This window comes from Sapajus apella, unplaced genomic scaffold (assembly GCF_009761245.1).
Source record: "Sapajus apella isolate SASKATOON/1434 unplaced genomic scaffold, GSC_monkey_1.0 scaffold28, whole genome shotgun sequence".
NCBI classification, from domain to species: Eukaryota; Metazoa; Chordata; class Mammalia; order Primates; family Cebidae; genus Sapajus; species Sapajus apella.
This window is the reverse complement of record NW_022436968.1, coordinates 23,208,966-23,230,789: the sequence shown is the minus strand read 5'-3', so window position 1 is coordinate 23,230,789 and position 21,824 is coordinate 23,208,966. Positions and strand designations below refer to the sequence as shown.

Sequence of the window (21,824 nt, the reverse complement as noted above, 5' to 3'; positions counted from 1 at the left end):
GCAGTTCTTGACACAAAGTAGGTGCTTGAGATATGGTATCTCTTGTGTTATTACTACTGTATGTGATGTATAGGGTATGTTACAGAGCAAATCCATTACATTTCTGAATTTAAATATTCAGAATTTCTCAAAATTGCATGTCCTCATTTGGCCCTCAGATACATTCCACTTTAACTGGTTAATATTTTTTCTTCCCTGTACCTTTGACCTACTGATGTATCACTTGGGTTAGATTTTTTAATTATTTGATTTTTCCCTTAATCTTTGTCTTCAATATTTTTTTCCAACTTCAGGCAAAAAATGGGATCCAAGAAATGGATTGTTGTTCTCTAGAATCTGACTGGATCTATTTCCATCCTGATGCTTCTGGTAGAATAATACATGTTGGCCCAAATCAAGTCAAGTGAGTAATCTCATTAGCACTTGAAAGTTAAGAGCAGCTTTTAGTAGCATTTATTGGCATCTTTATTTTTGCCAGCAAACTAGTGAGCCTGAGCCAATTAATGGAAATAATTAGCTTGTTGGTGGGTGCTTCCTCAGAGACTGGCATATAGAAAACCTGACTTAATTCTTTCGGCCTCAACAATACTGTTTGTAAGTATTAGATTTGGATAAGTTATTTGATGGATGATATGCGAGTAAAAGGAAATTACAGACTGACCCTCTCTCATCAGGTCTTAATTAATTCTCTAGGATTAATAAGAAATAAGATTGTTTGTTCTGAAAGGCAGCCTTGACACAGGAAAGGTAGTGGATTGCTTGAAGTAAACCTTGTTTTATTTTTATTGCTTTCGGGGCACACACATCTCCCACAAGCTGACCTCTCCTTCCGTTAAACACTTTTCATTTGACATTGCTGACACCACAGTCCGGAATATTTTCCTCTTTTATCTATCTATTTTAGTATGCTTTTGTACTCTTCCTTCTCTACCCAGCCTTTAATTGTTGGATGTCCTCAATCGGATTTTAGGCCCTCTTCTCTTCTCACTCAGTATTTCCATTCTGCATGATTCTGTTTATTCCCTTGGCAGCAAGATCATGTATACATGAGAACTCCAAAATGTGTATACTAGCCCAAACCGCTCATTTCAACTCATTCCAGAAATCTTGAATCATTCTTAATACCTTCTTACCAATTTGTCTTTCATCAGTATGCATACATTTAAATACTTACATGCATTCTCTTTCTCTCATACGTACACACCATATATCCTCTCAATCCAGTTTATTTTGCTATGAATTATTTCTTAAATCTGCCTATTTCTGCCCTTGGCCACTGTCATCGTCTTGGTCAAGTCACTGTCATCACTAGCCTAGGCTACAGTAATAGCCCACTCCAGGGCTCCAGGATCCACTCTTGCACTGTTTTCTTCTTAGCAGCTAGCATGATTTTTAAGAACATGAAGAAATATAAAAAATATGCAAGTGAATTCTAGTGCTTTACCCTTTTTATGGCTTTTCATTGCTCTTAGGATAAAAACCAATACAGTTGGCATGGTCCAAAAGACCCTCCTCCAACTCAGTTTACTCTGGTCATGCTGCCTTTTCAGAAAACTAAGGGCCTGTTTCCTCTGTTTGGAGTCTGTGTCCCCTACCTGTTCTCCTGCCTAATTTCTATTCATATTTTATGGCCCAGCTTCAATGTCACTTTTCCACAGACCTTCCCTGATGCCCCTTGTTAGTTAGATTTGCTTGCCCGTCATATTTTCATTGCACCCGCTGTGTCATCTTCCATTGTAGCACTTAGAGTAACTTAATTAATTTGTGATTGTCTGCTTAAATACCTTATTTTGGTATCATAGACTCTATGACAACAGGGAAAGAGCCTATAACCCCAGCACTAAGCATAGTCCTTGGCACAGAGTAGATGCTCAGTAAGTATTTATTGAATAAGAAGAGAAGTGGCTGGACATGATAGTTTAGGCCTGTAATCCTGCACTTTGGGAGGCCAAGGCAGGAGGATCCCCTGAAACCAGGAGTTTGAGACAGCCGGAACAACATAGTGAGAACTTGTCTCTACAAAAAATAAAAATAAAAAATAGCTAGGCATGAGGGTGGGCAATCATCTTAGGGTCCTAGCTCCTTAGGAGGCTTCAACAGGAGGATCAGCTCAGCCCAGGAGTTCAAGACTGCGGTGAGCTGTGATTGTAGCACTGTACTCCAGCCTGGGCAATGGAGTAAGACCCTGTCTCTAAAAAAATTGAAAATAAAGAAGGGAAGTGTCTGCCTTCTTTATTTTTTATGCTTCCTGGTAATCAGTCTACCTCTCTGGATCTATTATTAATATAAGGAAAATGAAAGGATTTAATAAAATAAGATTATTAATTTTTACACATCTTAAGCTGTGCTTCTGCTTTAGAAAGCCTTACTTTTAATGTTTGTTACCACCCATATTAGTTTGAACTTAAGAAAACAAGGCCCACAAAGAGTATATGGCCTTTTGCCAGATTTTAAAAGATAAGCATTTAAAAATATTGGCACTACTTAAGAAAACTAAGTGAGTAATTTAAATTATTATTTGATCTCTTTGTCTTCAGAAATTCTGAGGCCTCCTGCACTCTCGGGCCATGTAGCTGCTTCTCTCTGCTGTTCTTTTTTTCTGCATTTGAGACTTTTGAGGTTGTAAAACATTGTGCTTTTGAAGCTTGTTAATGATGTGAACAGGTTTCTGTGGGTGGTGAGCAAATTATTTTATTTTCTCTTGCTTAATAGGCTTGATCCATGAGGCCATTGCATTCAAAAAGCCCAAATCTTTAAATATAATCAATCCTAAGAAAAAACAGTATTTTCAGTTGTTTTTAAATATTACTCTATCATGAAAACTCTTAGTTTTGATTTAGATATAGATTTCGTTGCTGATTGAATTTCTTTATAGTTAACCCTAAGTGTTGCTCATAGATAGCTCATTCTACTTCAGAAGTAAAAATGCAAATATCTGTTATAATTCTTAGAGCTGAAATGTTAGAGACCTGTTACAGCATAGCAGAGACAAGGTTCTTAAGAGTAACTTTCATTAAGCCAGTTTGGAAAATAGCTTAGGCCTCAGCAAGCTGATTCATTGCCTACTTCAATAGCACCTGTTGTCACAGTTCCCGTGTTTTTCTGTTTAACAGACTCTCGTGACTTTGAAGGAGTTCATGGACGTTTAGTGATCACATATTAGTATTGCAGACTAATCAAGAGAACCACCTCAGTGTTGTACTATAATTTTTATTTGTAGAGTTTTATTTCAATACTTAAACTTTGGCACCTTGATAGTGTTTTGAAATCTTAGGCTTTCAAAATTATTTTTCCTTCTCAGAGTTTTGAAGCTAACTGAAATAGAAAATAATAGTTCTCAGCATCAGATCTCTGAAGATTTTGTCATTTTGGCCAACAGGGAGAACAATAAAGTAAGTAAGAGTACTTTAAAATCCTTTGTATATCATTGTCTTTCTACATAAGAATATAGTATGCTAATATATTTGCCTTTGCGTGTAGCTAGAAACAACAGCACAGCCCTATAAAAGTCTGTGCATTTTGTCTACATGAGTAGCCAGTTTTAGCCCCAGGTACATTTGAGATTTGAAGAAAGTTGACTATATTGAGTTTATCTTTTGCTGATTTCTGTTTTCTTTCTTAATTTCTCTTTTTTATTGATGAATTGTCAACCTTTGGGTCTAATTACTTGTGCAAAGTTAAATTTAATTGGAGTACATATAAATCTTTAAAAATCACATACCATACTTTAACTCCATATGGTACTTTTTCCTTTAGTGTATAAATTAAGACCACAAAGAAAATTATGGGGAGGGAAATTTCTAAAAACAGATCCACTTTTTATTTGCTGTCCCATATACTAAGGCAAAAGTCAGGTGAATGAGGCAGCTAATCTCTAATCTTTTAAATAATTGATTTTGTTGCCCATTCTGGTGTTTTAGCCATTAAAAACTTTATTAAAGTATTTTTGGACCAGGCGTGGTGCCTCACACCTGTAATCCCAGCACTCTAGGAGGCCAAAGCAGGCAGTTTGCTTGAGCCCAGGAGTTCGAGACCAGGCTGGGTGACATGGTGAAACCCTGTCTCTACAAAAAAATAGAAAATTAGCCAGGCATGGTGGCATATGTGTGTGTATATGTGTGGGGTGGGGCGGTGTTTTTTTTTGTTTTTTTTAATTAAATGGAGGATCAGAAATCTGATTCAGAATTTTCTCAGTTGAGGAAAGAATTGTGGATGTGCGAAAAGTGTTGGGAAATTTTACCAAATTTGTTAAGGCAATTTTGCCTTTGAGCGCATGTAATGGAACTTGTAATATCTTTTTATTTCTCTCCATGTGATAGAATGAAAATGTACTCACTGTTACAGCTTCTGGACGGGTGGTAAAAAAAAGTTTTAACCTTCTGGATGATGACCCAGAACAAGAGGTATTACTTTGGCCAGAGATGACAAACCAAACCAGTGTGTCCTTGCATTGTGAATTTCATATTAATACTTCCCATGCCCTGGGGTAGAGGTTGGGGGTGAAGAGTTCCAAGCAGGCCAGTTGGGAAGGGTTGTGCATGCTATCTCAACCAGTGCAACCCAACCATTCTCTCCTTTCATATTGTAATTATTCATAATGTTCTATTTGCAGAAAAGTTCATAGGACCAAAATAATTTGAAAACACTATTAACTTTTTGTTTTGTTTTGTTTTGTTGATATGTAGATTTTCTAGGGAAATCTCTTCATGGAAAATTCTTGAGTTACATCCTGATGACTTTATGGTTTTTGACTTTTTTTACTTGCTAGACTTGAATACGTTTGTTAATGTCCATGGGTCAGAGGAAGAGGACATGAGGGCATGATAAATCAGTTCAACTGTTATCTTCCACTTGGCTTTACCAGTCACTAAGCTAATACATTTTTATCCCCTTCCTTTAAAGAGGCATTGGAAGTATGTATGAAATCAACTGATAGTGATCATGCTTTAAATATTTAAACCGTTGCATAAATTCTAAATTTATTTAGCCTATCTATTATTTGTGTCATCATTTTTAGGTAGAAACATTAGAGTGGCCTTCTAAGGACAGTTTTTGAACTTCTTTTAAAATAGGTTAGAGGTGGCCCAGTATGTAGCTGTTCTCAAAAAAAAAAAGGCACAAAAAATTATTATTTTGGACTATACAAACCTATTGAGAACAACGAAGAAAGCTACATACTCTGCATATAAAACTATATTCCTGAAAGATGTACTAAACTTTCCAAAAGGTAGCATAAGTCATTAAGCGGGGAAAGGTGGTAGCAAAAAGAGAGATGCTTTGTATCATGAGATTAAAAAACAAAATCTTTTAGCCTATAAAGGAAAAGTTTGAAGAAATTATGACTAAAATCTATAAGATCACTGGCACCAAGGCAAGAAGTCACCCTTTGAAGTTTGACCATGGTAAGATGAAGGCAAAAAGGAAATAAAGCAAAAGTAAATTTCAAAAATCCCAGCTAATAAATACATATAAATTTTTATGTCTTAAGGTGGTAAAGGCAGAAAATGTCAATGGATTAAAGAACAGTTTGACCAAACATAGGTGAAGAATTAGTGCATAGTGATAGAGAGAAACACGCTATGCCTGTCTTTAACGTTAATGCCAGGCATTCAGCCAAGAGGTACCTCCCTATGGTCCATTCCTGGATGGTTGGGCTCTGATCTGCTTTCCCTGCAAGGTTTCTGAAGTCTTGGGTTTTATTCCTTGAGATGGAGTTCTGGGAGTTTTCTCTCTTTACCATAGCTAACTCTCTTTACTCAATCCTATTCTGTGAGTTGGACTTCATTTCCTAATATTCTCCCTCAAGTATAAGCAGCCATTTTTGCTTTATTTAAAAAACCAAAAAGGATTTTTTTTTTTTTTTTTTAAAGACAGGGTTTCACCATTGTTGGTCAGGCTGGTCTTGAACTCCTGACCTCAGGTGATGCGCCCATCTCGGCCTCCCAAATTGCTGGGATTATAGGCTTGAGTCACCACACCCGGCCAAAACCAAAAAGGATTTTTTTTGAAGAGGTGGTAAAAGTCATAAGTAGTGTATGATGGGTTACCCATCCTTCTAGAAATGACTGTGTTTTTCTCAGGTGAGAACTTTTAGAGCTCAGTGAGCAGTCATCAGGTTTCAGAACTGAGCTCCATGTGTTTAGTCCTGTCCAGGAATCAGCAAACACACTTGTCAGAGACAACAGTCGAATACTCTTTTAAATTTAGAGAAGCTCTGATTTGCTGTCACTGTAGAGAATTTCATTTATACTTTGGCTCAGATCTATGTAGACTTTGTTTTGTTTCTTAAAATCTGTAGGATACTGCTTAACTCTTGAAAATCTTGGAACTGATGTTTTACTAGGCATATAAACAGAGATACATTTCTACCTGTTATTCTTCCCTTTCATTCATTCTTCTCCCATATTTTTGTAAGTAATAGAATACTTAAACTATAAATGCAGAAATAAGCCTACTTGAATAACTGGATTTTGCCTCTTTTCCTATTTTATCCATCTCTCCCCAAGACTTTCAAAGTTGTGGACTATGAAGATGAGTTAGATTTGCTTTCTGTGGTAGCTGTTACTCAAATAGATGCTGAAGGAAAAGCTCACCTGGATTTCCACTGTAATGAATATGGAACTTTACTTAAAAGTATTCCACTGGTGGAGTCATGGGATGTGGTAAGTAGAGTTCATGGAATATGAAGTTGTAAGCGTTTTCTTTATAGGTGCCATTTATTAAAACAAATGTTACTGTGTTCATGGCAGTCCAGACTCACCTATGCCAATGACCACATGAAAGAGGTTATTGTCCTATACCCAGGACAAAATGAGTACTTCTTAATCCTTCCTCCCCTGGGAACTAGGGGATGCCTCCTTACCAGTGGACTTAAAACTTCATATGTTTTCCTAAGACATGTTATCTCTTTCCTTACCCTAGCCTTTGCTTTTCTTTCAATTATAAGTTTGGAAAAATGTTTTAAAATAAGAGAATACTGTAATAAATCCCCACAATTACTTGAGACCATATTTAAGCATATAGGAGTCCAGGTACTCTTGTATATGTGATATTTCAACTATTATTAGAATATCAAAGTTATAAAGAACAATAAACATCATTTTATCCAGGTCTTGTTTAATCAGTGAAGAACCTGGGAAGTTTGGCAACTCATCCATGATCACACAGTGAGATAGATAGTATCAGCATTGGCAATAAAATCTGGGTATTTAGACTCCTGAGTCCAGAGCTCTTTTTATTCTCTATATTTTGTAATGTCTTTTTTGTTAATAATCTGCACGTCCACAAATAATGAAAAATGAATCTCTTTCTAGCAACTATTTTCTTCTGTGTTATGTTTGAAGATCCCTAACATAGGTACATGACATTTTAGTAACACAGTAGTGAATATGGCTATGTGAAAAGGAGAGTGTGTATGATTGTGTTTTTGTTACAGACATATAGTCATGAAGTCTACTTTGACAGAGACTTGGTGCTACACATAGAGCAGAAACCCAACAGAGTCTTCAGCTGCTATGTTTACCAGATGGTATGTGACACTGGGGAAGAAGAAGAAACTGTAAACAGAAGTTGTTAAAAAGAGTGAGATAATTGTAACCTAAGAGACTTTTAGCCAAACACCCTGGCAGCTGTGTCCAATCCTTTTTATTATCTGCATAGCACATTCGCCAGTATTTTCCAAAAAAGTCTTGTGTTGACTTCGGATGACTATGACTTCTTTTTTAAACTCTTGCTATATAAGGTGGTGAGGAATTCATTTTATGTTAAGGTTTTTTTAGAATACTATTCCAAGAAGTTTAGTGTTTTGCAGCTTTGAGCTAGCTAGTAATGCAAACATTAAAAAGGACAGGTTAATTCCAGTTGTTGAGAAGCAAATCATTGATGGGGTGGTGTTTAACATGGTTCTTAAAGGATGGTATGGAATTTTGATTGCTAAGGCTAGGAAAGACAGGGAGAGATAGAAATAAGCATGCAGAAAGAAATCTTACATCCTCTATACGAAACTTTGCATAAGGATGAGAAATGAGATGTGTTATGTGAAAACATTATTTTGAGCCAAAAATGTGTCATCACAGGTTTTTTTAAATCTTATATATGTATTTATATATGTTTTGTATTTGTATATAGTATCAGGAATTGGTTTTAGTTCCTAAATTATCTTTTCTTCCTAGATTTTGTTCTACTGGTTTGATGTTCCCATTGAATATTTGTGTTTCTGTATAGACTAATGTAAAAGATTCCAAGCAAACCTAAAGTGAATTTTTTTTCCTGATATGTATCCTGTTTAGCTCACTGTCTCTAAGGATGGTCTCATCTCACCATTCTATTCATCTAGTGAGTTTTCTGATCTTGTTTAGGCAATATTTTCCTACTTAACAGAGTAAGATAAAGGTACCCTTGACTCCAGTAGTTCTGTTTCCTGTAGAAGAGTAGATAAAGTCCCAGGAGGAGCTCTTACTAGCTTGGGAGTTGTCTGATTAACCAGAGAAAATTTTGGGCTTACTTATGAAACAAGCATTTTTTCTTCCTTGTTAGGAAAGATCTAAATATGATCTTTGAACTTTAATGATTATTCTTTAGAATGTTAAATCAAGGCAACCCAAGTAAAGGGAGAAAATGTTTCTTTGTGACTTCTGTTTGAGAAATTCAGTTGCTTCCAGTTTGCATGTTCTGCACTTTATCTGATTCAACCTCAAAAGAATAATAAGCAATAAAAGGGAAGGAAACAGCGGTAAAAGTCATTGCTGATTCAAGTTTAAGGTTAAAATATGGAATTTTTAGCTTGGATGATTTACATTAAAATCTTTCCACTTTTTTCTTCAGTTTTGGCTTGATGCCATGTTAAGAATGATGTGAATTCTTCCCAGTTCTGCCCTGGTGCTAGATATTGCCCCAGACTTTCATTTAGATACGAGCTCTATCTAAATAGTTCCACTCAGTAAACTTACGTCTTGATAAACAAGACCAGTAAGAGGACAGTGAAAGTACTGAAGGAAAGAAAGAAACCAATGTTGTGTGAGTTTCAAAGCAGATTCAATGCTGTGTAACAGCAGAATGTTCATTCTCCATTTCCAAGAGTGTTTCAGAACAGGATGTCTTTAGACTTCAGTTATGTCAGAGGTTTTTTTTTAGGTAATTATTGAGTTTCTCCTTCTCCTTTAAGTCATCACCTTCCTTTTAATGAAACGATAGTAAGGAACTCATCTACTCTGAAAGGTATTTGAAAAATATCTGAGATTCCTAGCTGTTTTTTTGCTGGGAGTAGAGGGTAGAATACTTCTGGTCTAGGTAGAACTTAACACTAAGAAACCCCCAATATGTCACCTCTGCCTAAATCTAACTAGACCAGGGTCCAAATGTCATCCAGGCCAGGCAGGAAATATACCTTGTGTGAAAGACAGTAAGGAGTTGTGGGCAGTGTAACAAACAGGAGACCTGTGCCCCAACTAAAAGGAGAAGCTGTGACTATGTACTTAGTTTCAGCCAGTTGTAACAGTATGTGGGAATGTAGGCTGCATGATGGTCAACAAGACACAGGTATTAAAAAGATGCCGAAAGATACAGAAGATAGCACAGAATGTGAGAAAGTTGGATACCACACATAGCGAGAGACAAGCATGCTTCCTAGCTCACCGGAGTGTCACATAGCTGCTCATTCTGCCACCTGCCAGACATTAGTTAATACTTTCCTGCCCTACCTAAACCCCCTCTTTACCTAACTTTTAATTCGAAACTCTAGCTACATGCCCACCTACTTAACAGATATTAGTAACAGGTACAAAACATTATGGGTAACAATTCTGAGTACTTAATGCAAGCCCAGGTGAACCAGGGTAGCTTCTATCAGCAGGTACAGACATTCAGCTGAAAAGAGGTGCATTCTGCATTGTGCTCCTTGATCTAAGTTTCTGTATTCTCATAGCGTCAATGCAGCAAGCTTATTGTTCTTTAATTTTTTACAATGTTTATGACAACTCTGGGAGAAAACAAAACAAATCCTATCATATCATATTTGTGCTACTTAGTGAGGAGATACTGTTCTATTTAGACAAATTAAGGCACTTCACATTCTTCCACCAATTACGTTTTGTGTCTTACAGTTCTTTTTTTTAACAATACATTTATTGAGTGCTCTCTATCTGCTAATTATTGTAATACAGTATAAGTAAAATGGATCGTCTCATTTAATATTCAGAATAACCACATGAAGTAAGAACTGCCATTATCTCTCCCCTTTGTACAAATGAGGAAAGTGAGGTTTATAGAAGTTAATTGGTCCAGGGTCCCACAACTAATAAGTGCAGAGGTGGGAAACATATCCACATTTGTTCAGCATAAACTTAACGCCAAATTTCCTCCAAAGCTCTCAAAAGGCAGTGCATGTTAATTTATCCTATATATAGCATATAGACAACTATAATGCTGGGTACATGGGAAAGTGTTTAATAAGTGTTTTTTACTGATGATTCAATGTCTAAATTTTGAACAAAGTTTGGGTAAAATACAAGTCACAAATTGACAGACAATGTAATCTTCAGTGGTTAGCAGTCCTTGAATGGTTCTTTCCCTTTGTGGTGATAATAACTCCTATTAGTCTTCCTATTATTTGGCTTCCTTATTAATTTTAAAAAATATTTTTGTCTTACCGTGTTTACCTATATCAGCCATCATTTAGAATCCCAGGGAGCTAATTTCTGGTCCCTGTGTTGCTGTCAAATCTGCATCTTGCAGAAAGAATAATTTATATCAAGCAAAGGACATATAATAGAAAGATGAGACCTACTGAAGTCTTTTTCCCCTCATTTTATTATGAAAATTTTTCAAACGTACAGTAAAGTTGAAAGAATTTTATAGTAAATACCGTAAGACCACAAGGATTCTGTATGTTACTCTACTTCTTTTATTGTTTACCTATCCAGCATACTTTTTGGTGCATTTCAAAATAAATTGTGGTTGCATATATATGTCCCCCTAATACTTCAGCTGCATATCATTAAATAGAGTTTAATATTTATTTAGTTTTTAAATTTTTTTGATTTAAGATTTATCTGCAATAAAATGCACAGATCTTAAGTATAAATTTACTGAGTGTTTGCAAACATATACACCTGCGTAACCCAAACCCTTTCCAAAATTTAGAACATTGCAGTCATCTTCAGAAAGTTTCCTAAATCTCTCTCCCAGTCTATCCCTTCCCCACCCCTCAGGTATAACTGCTATTCTCATTCTTCTATATCAAAGGTTAAATTTACCTCTTTTAAAACTTCATATAAGTAAAATCATACAAGGTGTAATGCTTCTTTCACTTACATAATGTTTTTGAGATTTATTCATGTTGTTGCATGTGTCAGTGGTTCCTTTCTTTTTATTGCTGGGTACTCTTTTGTGTGAATATGTCACAGTTTTTTTTTTTTAATCTTTCTGTTGATGGGCACTGGGCTCTTTCTGCTTTTAACTGTTACGAATAAAGCTGCTATGAACATTCTTAGAGAAGTTTTTTGTGAACATGTGTCTTTATTTCTCTTCGGTAAGTATCTAGGAATGGATTTTTTTGGTCCTTGGGTAGGTGTATATTTAGTTTGCCCAGACTTTCTTCCCAAAGGATTGTACAATTTTACATGCCTGCAACAATGTAGGAGACTTCCACTTGCTCCACACATTCTCGAACATTTGTGGTTGTTAGTCTTCTTTATCTTAGCATTTATGGTGGGTATGTAATCATTTCTAGTTGATACTCAGATTGCTTCTACTTGTGCTTAGCAACCCTCTTGTCAGCTTGACCTCCTTCCTTCCCCAGGAACTGCTGAAAACATTCTTTGTGATAATAGTTAAGATACCCCAAAACTCAGCTTGGGTTCTTTTTTTTTTTTTGACAGAGTCTTACTCTGTCACCCAGGCTGGAGTATAGCGGTGCAATCCTGGCTCACTGCAGCCTCTGCCTTCCGGGTTCAAGTAATTCTCCTGCCTCAGCTTCCCAAGTAGCTAGGACTACAGGCATGTGCCACCACACCCAATTATTTTTGTATTTTTTTTTAGTAGAGACAGGGTTTCACCATGTTGGCCAGGATGGTCTTAATCTCCTGACCTCATGATCCACCCACTTCGGCCTCCCAAAGTGCTGGGATTACAGGTGTGAGCCACCACACCTAGCTGCTTGAGTTATTCTTTCTCAGACATGGGATAAATTGCTCATCAAAGAACTCTGATTCCTTTCATGGAGATTATAGTTGGGAACAAACCTGGGTTCTAAGAGCACGTGTTCCACTGTTTCACATGACTACTGGAGCTGGACAGAGTGGCACTGGAGAAGAGGTCACAGCAATCATTGTAATAAAAGCAGAAAGGCAACTTTTTTCTTTAAAGGTTGTGAGTTCATGTTATCATAAACATGCTAACAGGTGAAATCAGGTGAATTTTTTTTCTCTAATATGGAAGCATATTAAACAAGCTGTATCCTTTTCTCACTAACTGTAGCATTCTAGGCTGCATATGTTGTGATAGCAAATTAGTATATTTAAATTTTAGAGGTGCTCAAAATTTCAGAAGTATTTATTTATTTATACTCTTTTTGACTCTCAGTTCAAGTGTCTTAGAATTTGTGCTGAAGTTTGCAGGTTCCGTTCCTTTCCTCATTATCACCTGAGTCATGTATAAGGGTGAAGGTGGAAAGGAGGGGGACTCTCAGCCTCCTATATAGGCACATTAAAAAACACCATGCTCAGGACACTAGGCTCTCAGGTAGAACCCACTGAGATTAACAGACAATAGCAAGGAAAGGGAGAATTGAGATCAGCAAAAGCCTGTAAGATTTTTCTGATACTTTCCTGTAACTCTTTGTTTTCATGGATACTGGAGTTATTCCTTATGAGTGGCAACATTGAATTTGAGTTTCATAAATAATTTTGGCTACACTTTTTTTTCTCAGAATTAGAATAACCAACGTTGCAAAGGTGGCAAATCTTATAAAAAGATGTCAGCAGCCAGGCACGGTGGCTCAAGCCTGTAATCCCAGCACTTTGGGAGGCCGAGGCGGGTGGATCACGAGGTCAAGAGATCGAGACCATCCTGGTCAACATGGTGAAACCCCGTCTCTACTAAAACTACAAAAAATTAGCTGGGCATGGTGGTGCGTGCCTGTAATCCCAGCTACTCGAGAGGCTGAGGCAGGAGAATTGCCTGAACCCAGGAGGCGGAGGTTGCGGTGAGCCGAGATCGCGCCATTGCACTCCAGCCTGGGTAACATGAGTGAAACTCCATCTCAAAAAAAAAAAAAAAAAAAAAAAAGGTGTCAGCAAATAAAATCAAATTTTACTTAGAATTATCAGAGATCTTTAAATTTTCTTTATAAACTTATTGAAGTATAATTGACATACAGTAAACTGCATTTTTTTTTTTTTTTTTTTTTTTTTAGACAGAGCCTCGCTCTGTTGCCCAGACTGGAGTTGCAGTAGCGCGATCTCAGCTCACTGCAACCACCACCTCTCAGGTTCAAGCGATTTTCCCACCTCAGCCTCCAGAGTAGCTGGGAGTATAGGTGCCACCACACCCACCTTATTTTTATATTTTTAGTAGACATGGGATTTCACCATGTTGGCCAGGCTGGTCCTGAACTCCTGACCTCAACTGATCTGCCTGCCTGGGCCTCCCAAAGTAAACCCTACATATTTAAAGTTAACAATTTGATAAGTTTTGCCATAAAACCATCACCACAATCAAGATATTGGACATACCCATTACCCAAAAAAGTTTTCTCCTGCTCCTTTTTTTTATTTTCTTTGTCCTGCTCCTTTGTGATCTCCTGCTCCTGTCCTTCTGTTCCCACTTCCCAAGACAACCTCGGATTTGTTTCTGTAACTTCAGATTAGTTTGCATTTTCTAGAATTTTACAGAAATGAAATAAAACAGTATTTTTATTTTCTGGCTGCTTTCAGTACAGTTATTTGGAAAATCATATGTATTGCATGTATCAATAGTTGATTTTTTTTATTGTGGTGTAATCTCCATTGTATGGATATGACTACAGTTTGTTTATACTGTTGCCTTTTGATGGACATTTCAGTTGTTTCCAGTTTGGGCTACTACAAATGAAGCTATGAGGTATAATTATTTGTATGGACATATGCTTTATGTGGAATAAATACTGAGGAGGGAATGGCTGGCTTATGTTATGTGTATGCTTAACTTTTTAAGAAGTTTCCAAACTGGTTTTCCAAAATGGCTGTACCACTTTCTATTCACATTATCAGTATATGAGAGTTTGAGTTGCTCTATATCTTTGCCACCACTTGGTATGGCCAGTCTTTTTAATTGTATGTGTGTGTATATATATGAAATTCTTTTTTATGATCTCAGGACTCAGGATTTAAAAATATTTTTAGACATTCTAATAGGTAGTAGCATCTCAATGTGGTTTAAATTTACATTTCCCTTTTGACTAATGATGGTAAGCACATTTTCATATGTTTATTTGTTATGTGTATATCTTTTTGATGACAGTGAAATCTTCTGCACTTTTTATTTTTATTTATTTTTTTATTTTGAGACAGTCTCGCTTTGTTGCCCAGGCTGGAGTGTAGTGGTGCAATCTCAGCTCACTCCAGCCTCTGCCTCCTGGGTTCAAGAGATTTTCATGCCAGTATATGCTGTCATGCCCAGCTAATTTTTGTATTTCTGGTAGAGATGGCGTTTCACCATGTTGGCCAGGCTAGTCTCAAACTCCTGACCTCAAGTGATCCACCCATCTTGGCCTCCCAAAGTGCTGGGATTACAAGTGCCCAGCCAAAATCTTCTGCAGTTTGAAAGAAATTTATTTATATGTCTATAAATAAATAAATAGGGAGAGACAGAGACAGAGAGACAGGGAGAGAGACAGGGTCTCTTGCCCTGGCTGTTCTCAGACTCCTGAGCTCAAGCATTTCTCCCACTTCAGTCTCCCAAAGTGCTGAGATTAAAGGTGTGAGCCACCACACCTGGTCAAAGGCACAAATATTAACAGACTCAAATTCTTTTCTTCCCAAGGCTTACAACCTTGGAGAAGCTCTGGGCATGTTGCCAGCCCTTCCCAATCTTATCTCAGTTCAGAAGGATCATATATAGTTCAGAAGGACCATATACTGAATAAAATTATATCAAAAGTACTTCATATCTAAAGTAGTATATCTAAATTATGTCTAAAGCTAGTTTATACCTGCTTTGACCTAGTTAATGCCTTAAACCTATTTTAGTTTATGTACTTTGAAACCTTGGATCACCATGGACGTAATGAAACTTCTAAATTTAGTTAACTAAGTTCATAAAGATAGTCAGTGACAGTGAAATTCATACACAGGATACTCCACCTGCCCAGGTAATGTGCATCCATAAATTGACCTCTTAAGTGAAATTTTCAAAAGAAAATTATTTACCAATAATTTAGCTATTTATTTATTTTAATTTTATTTATTTATTTATTTATTTATTTTTGCTGTAGAACATTTACCAGCAAATGCTCTGTAACAATAAATGTTTTATGGCTCAACTGAGTATTTTTTATTTTCTCCTACAAGGGTATGTGCTCAAGTAAACAACAGTCAAATCCTATTCTAAACACCACTTGTGTTTTTGAAAAGCACAAGCTTCAAAGGCACAGCTTTTCAAGTTTTTAATCTGTTAGAGCAACAAGACTAGTTAAAGCATGTTAAAAGAATTACACTTTAAAAGCCATTATAATGCTTAATTTTCCTGTCTCTAATCTGTCTCCCTGTCTTTAAAGAGCAAAGCCAGTGAGAATTAAAGGAATTCCCAACCCCTACCTCATCTAAAACCTCAGCTATTACACAACATGTGGTTGAAGATGTGCTGAATCCAGTGTGGACTTGAAAAGGTCCTTCGGCCTCACTGCCACATCTAATAGAACATCCCAAATGTCTCATTCCCAGAGTTTATCTTGCTTGGTCTGTCCTACCAGCTGGACGCAAGATCCAGTAGTTTCCTGTTTCAATTTCTATAGAAAGTTTTGAGTGCCTCTGCCCCTCTGGAGTGATCATTTAATTTATTGTCCAAACCCAGACACTTTTGAAAGTGAAAGGAGATACTAATAATCATTATGCCTGGACAACAGGCATAAACCAAACCTATTCTGAGCAAAAGGGGAGATATTGTCACCCTGGCTAGAGCTAATAAAAGTAACCAGGAAATTGTAAATCTGCCCATTTACAGATTATTATCTCTTTCAGTCTGGTATGCCAGACCTCCCATAATTAATCAGGGTGGTAATGGACGTAGTCTATTGAAACAGTTTTCCATTTTTATCTACAAACCATTTACAATCCCCTCTGCCAAGGGTGGTCCTATTGCCACACTGGTATTCCAGGATCATATTTTCTCCTGCAGTTTATCTATGTCTCCTTCAAATTAACCTGGTGATTAAGGTCTGCAGTCTTTATATTAGTCTCACTTCTGACACCAATTTGTATTATTTGTATTGTCAAGCAGGAAAGTGATACAAAGTAATATAAAGGCACTAACAGAGGATGGGAAACATTTCTAATAGAAAAGTATATGAAATGCACAGAGATGATCCTAAAAATGCAGGGAACAACATAGCATGCTGGAGGCACAGGGTTTACAAATTCTCACAAGGATGATGTTACCTGTTATGCAGAGTGATATTCATCCCGGCATGAGCTACTCAATTTTGCCCTGTTATAGGGAATTTTATACTTCCCTGGTTCTAAAGACGCTAAGCGCCTCCTGTTCACCAGGTATAACTAGTACAAAGCAATCTTAGCTCATTCCTCAGTTTTTACTGTGAGACTACATAAGATGAAGTCCAATTTCCTAGTTTTAATATCCCTTAGCAGGCCTACACTTCGCCATACCTGTGTGGAGTCCATTTCTACGAGGCTAATGTTGCCAGGTCTTGCAATTTTTTTAATGGTAGAAATCTTAATTTGTGTTAAATGTTCCTATTTTTAAGTGACAGCCCTTAATTCAAATCTTAAAATATTGCACAAGCCAAACAAAATTAATCTGCAAGCTCATGACTTCTCTCCAGCATACTCGTGGGCTGTATACCTAGCAAGGGCCTAGTGTGTTATTTCTAAACCTCTTCTTGCCAGTTATGTGTGTTATTGTAATTATATTTATGACATTAACCCATGAAATGTGATTAAAAGTTTGCTTTTTCTTTTAAAAAGTTTGAGTGCTTTGGAAAGACTCACTAAAATCCAGTCACTAAAAATTGCTGTCAAATGCAGTGTGTTCAAAATTGATATAAAAGATTGAGAGGTGTTTTAGCTTGGGTTCCCCCAAAAGGAGAGCCTGAGGCAAAAGCTTATATGCTACCTCCTTGGCAAGGAGTGAAATCTGAGAGAGCAAGAATGAAGGGTAAGCAGAGTGAAGCAGATCCAGAAGGAAAGTCAATATGAGGATGTGACATCAAGCTGGTCACCAGTAAGTGCAACAAAATGCTTAATCTCATGGTCACACCTCTGAAAAACCACATAACCACACCTCCAGACAGCATGTGTGAGATGGGTTGGGAAGAATTTATCATTCCTCAGCTCTTATCTGACACTCCTCAAAGGTTCACTCCAGAACGTAATATTTCCTGAATTTCCAGATTGCCCAAGGCAGAATTCACCTTGACATCAGTGGACAGGAAGCATGGAGGACTCAGAGCAAGATGATGTATGTGAAATACTGTTGACTTAGAAGGTCTTGCCAGCACAGAGTCCACCCAACAGTCTTGGTAGTAGTGGCTGGAACAGGAGAATAGTGAGGCCAAGAAGATCTGAATTAATGCAAGCTGTCTGATAAAAGGGGTAAATGAAAAAAAACTTGGATTCTGGGGTCAGAATTCTTCGTATATGTCTTTGTATTCTGATCCACTTTAAGAATAACAGTTTTTGGCCGGGCTTGGTGGTTCATGCCTGTAATCCCAGCACTTTGGGAGGCCAGGGCTGGTAGATCACGAGGTCAAGAGATCAAGACCATTCTGGCCAACATGGTGCAACCCCATCTCTACTAAAAATACAAAAATTAGCTGGGTGTGGTGGCACACACCTGTAGTCCCAGCTACTTGGGAGGCTGAGGCAGGAGAACCGCTTGAACACGGGAGGTGGAGGTTGCAGTGAGCCAAGATTGGGTCACTGCACCCCAGCCTGGCGACAGAGTGAGAGTCCGTCTCAATAAAGAAAAAGAGTAACAATTCTTGAGGCCAGGCACGGTAGCTCATGCCTGTAATCCCAGCACTTTGGGAGGTCGAGGCGAGCAGATGATGAGGTCAGGAGTTTGAGACCAGCCTGGCCAACATAGGGAAACCCCATCTCTACTAAAAACATAAAAATTAGCCAGGCAGGGTGGGATGTCCCTATAGCCCTAGCTACTCGGGTGGCTGAGGCAGGAGAATTGCTTGAACCCAGGAGGTGGAGGTTGCAGTGAGCTGAGATCACGCCACTGCACTCCAGTTTGGCAACCAAGTGAGACTTTGTCTCCAAAAAAAAAAAAAAAAGACACAATGCGTAACATGCAATAATGAGAGAAGGCCTCCGGTAAAACTGCAATCCACTATCTCTCCGAAAGGGCATAACACGGGTGAGGAACGACGCAGATGGAGTTAGAATTGTGCTGAAAGAGCTAAAGAGGCAAAATTCTTTGGGTGTTTTTCACCTGTTGGCCGTGGATGGAATCAATGCTCTTTGGGGAAGGACCACTCTGAAAAGAGAAGATGAAAGCCCGATTGCCCCAGAGGAATTAGTACTTGTTCACAACCTGAGGAAAATGATAAAAAAGGATTGGCATGGAGGTGCCATTGTGTTGACTTTGAACCAGACTGGGTCTCTCTTTAAACCCCAGAAAGCCTATCTGCCCCAGGAGTTGCTGGAAAAGGAAGGATTTGATGCCCTGGATCCCTTTATTCCCATTCTGGTTTCCAAATAGAACCCAAAGGAATTTGAAAGTTGTATTCAGCATTATTTGGAAAACAGTTGGCTTCAACATGAGAAAGCTCAGTTAAGGAAAATTGTTCAGTTAATTTTTAAAGTTAAAAAGGAAATCATTATTTATAGATGTATAAAACTTGCAAACATTTTATGCCAACTTATAAAAGGATAATTTCATGTAATCATCTTTGATATGAGGTCAGGAGTTTTTTATTCAAACTCAGGTAATATAGTTTATTCTTTCTAAAAGGTTAAGCCTTACTGCTTTTTTTATAATATAATACCTTTATTTAGCTCTGATCCATACGCCATAAAATATACCCTTTCAAAGTATACAATTCACAGAGGAAGTGGGGCTACTTGGAGTTGGCATAGGTTCTCTGCTCATACTAGCTCCACCCTGTCAAAGGTTTCATTTAAGGTCACTCTGACATCAGACCTGTGGCTGCTGTACAAGGTACTCAGTGTTTGTGAAAGTACACCATTCACAGCAGTCTTAAAGATTGCAGCAGAATTATTTGAAGTTCCTCCTGCAACAAGTACAATTATAGCCAGTGATGGAATATAAATGAATTCTGCACAGACTGCTGTGCAGAATTTTTCTTTCTTTTTTTTTAAATAGAGACTTTTCACCATGTTGGTCAGGCTGGTCTTGAACTCCTGACCTTGTCCGCCTGTTTTGGCCTCCCAAAGTGCTGGGATTACAGGCTTGAGCCACCATGCCTGGCCTGGAAATGTTTTTCTAAAACATGATTCAGAACTACAAAGTATGCCTAGAGATTATATTGGAAGGTAATGTCTGTTATTTGAAACATACAATTACTTTTCAGAATAAATATTGGTTAATTTTTTAAAGTGTACAATTCAGTGGTTTTTAGAATATTCACAAAGGTACGCAACCATCATCACTAATTCCAGAACATTTTATAACTCCCCCTCCAAAAAAAAACCCCTGTGCACATTAGTAGTCACTCTTATGCCCCTCTCCCCACAACCTCTGGCAACCACTAATCTGCTTTCTGTCTCCATGGATTTGCCTATTCTTGGCATTTCATATAAGTGAAATCACACAAAATGCGACCTGTTGTGTCTGGCTTTTGTCACTTAGCATAATGTTTTCAAAATGTCATCCACAGGGTAGCATGTATCAGATTTCTTTTTTTTATGTCCAAATGATATTCCACTTGATAAATGTATCACATTTTTTGTATGTGTATCACATCCATTAATCTGTTAATGGATATTGGATAATTTTCATCTTTTAGCTATTATCAATAATGCTGTTGTAGGCCAGGCACAGTGGCTTACACCTGTAATCTCAGCACTGTGAGAGGCTGAGGCAGGAGGATCGCTTGAGGCCAGGAGTTCAAGACCAGCCTGGACAACACAGCAGGACCCTGTTTCTAAAATAAAATAATACCGCTGCTGTAAACATTTGTATACAAATTTGTGTGTCGACATATGTTTTCAATTCTCCTGGGTAACTACTTACAAGTGAAATTAATGGTCATTTGGTAACTATGCTTAACTTTTTTAGCAACTGCCAAACTGTTACACCATTTTATGTTGCCAGCAGCAAGGTATGAGAGTTTCAATTCCTCCATATCTTTGCTAACACTTGTTATCTTCTGGTTTTTTATTATAGCTATCCTAGTTGGTATGAAGTGGTATTTCATTATGGTTTTGATTTGTATTTCCCTAATGACTAAGGATTTTGAGCATCTAATGTGTTTACTGGATATTTGTATATGTTTTTTGGAGAAATATCTGCTCAAATCTGTGGCCAATTTTTAATAGGATGATCTTTATGTTATTGAGTTGTAAGAGTTTTTTTAAATATACTCTGGATACAAATCGCTTGTCAGATATGTAATTTGCAAACATTTTCTCTCATGTTGTGGGTTGTCTTTTTCTCGATGGTGAAAAAGCACTTTAAGCACAAAAAGTTTTAATTTTGATGAAGTCTGATTCATTTTAAAAATTTTGTTACTTATATTTTTGGTGTCATATTTAAGAAACAGTTTTCTAAGTTCACAAAGACTTTCTCCTATGTGTTCTTCTAGGAGTTTTCAGTTAGTTCTTACATTTACATTGATTATTTTAATCTATAATCTTGGAACAAATGGAATTTAATGTTAACACTATTTACTTTCTTACTCCTTCCTTCTGTTATACAGGAAACAAATGGCAGTTTGATCTAAGTGTATTCACTAATGCAAGGCTGGGGACTGCCCCATGAGGGGTGAGCATAAGGACCATAAGAGATATTACTGGGAGCCCACTTTGAAACAGGATTGGGACAGAAGCAAGCCCCAGCCACTGGCCTCAATTAGAGCTGGAGGAACAAGATTTCATCCACTCCTAAGAGGAAGTATGGGAGAAACACAAAAATACTGCCAACACATCAGTACAGATTCACTGAGAGGGGCCATCTATTCTATAATAATACTTTTTTTTTTTTTTTTTTTTTTTTTTAGACTGAGTCTCGGTCTGTAGCCCAGGCTGGAGTGATTTCAGTTCACTGCAACCTCTGCCTCCTGGGTCCCGGTTCAAGAAATTATCCTGCCTCAGCCTCCTGAGTAGCTGGGATTACAAGCATGTGCCACCATACCCAGCTAATTTCACCATGTTGGCCAGGCTGGTCTTGAACTCCTTACCTCATGATCCATCCGCTGCAGCCTCCCAGGATTATAGGCGTGAGCCACCGCACCCAGCCTCTTTAATACTGAAGTTTATTTCCCCATCCTTCAGGTGGATATGGTTTTCATATGCTCCTATGGTAAGTGGAGGATCATACACATTCTATGATCCTGTGAAATTAATACCTGTTATTTTATAAATGTTGACACTAATAGGTGACAGCAAAATAGTCACTATAAGCTTGTATGAATTTCTGAGCAA

General features: G+C 37.5%; 1 protein-coding gene across 7 annotated transcripts in view; it reads left to right on the top strand.

Moving 5' to 3' along the window:
- Window positions 1-21,427, top strand: part of DCAF17 (DDB1 and CUL4 associated factor 17) — a 57,449-nt gene extending 36,022 nt beyond the window's left edge. For 2 of the 7 annotated variants that reach the window (XM_032292990.1, XM_032292988.1), the window contains 6 exons: window positions 294-403; window positions 3,302-3,392; window positions 4,320-4,403; window positions 6,507-6,662; window positions 7,436-7,528; window positions 17,603-17,819. In XM_032292990.1, the coding sequence (XP_032148881.1) occupies window positions 294-403; window positions 3,302-3,392; window positions 4,320-4,403; window positions 6,507-6,662; window positions 7,436-7,528; window positions 17,603-17,689 (621 nt within the window). In that variant the 3' untranslated portion in view covers window positions 17,690-17,819. The other 5 variants (XM_032292992.1, XM_032292991.1, XM_032292993.1 and 2 more) reach the window with 4 other exon arrangements.
- The last annotated feature ends 397 nt before the right edge of the window (window positions 21,428-21,824 follow it).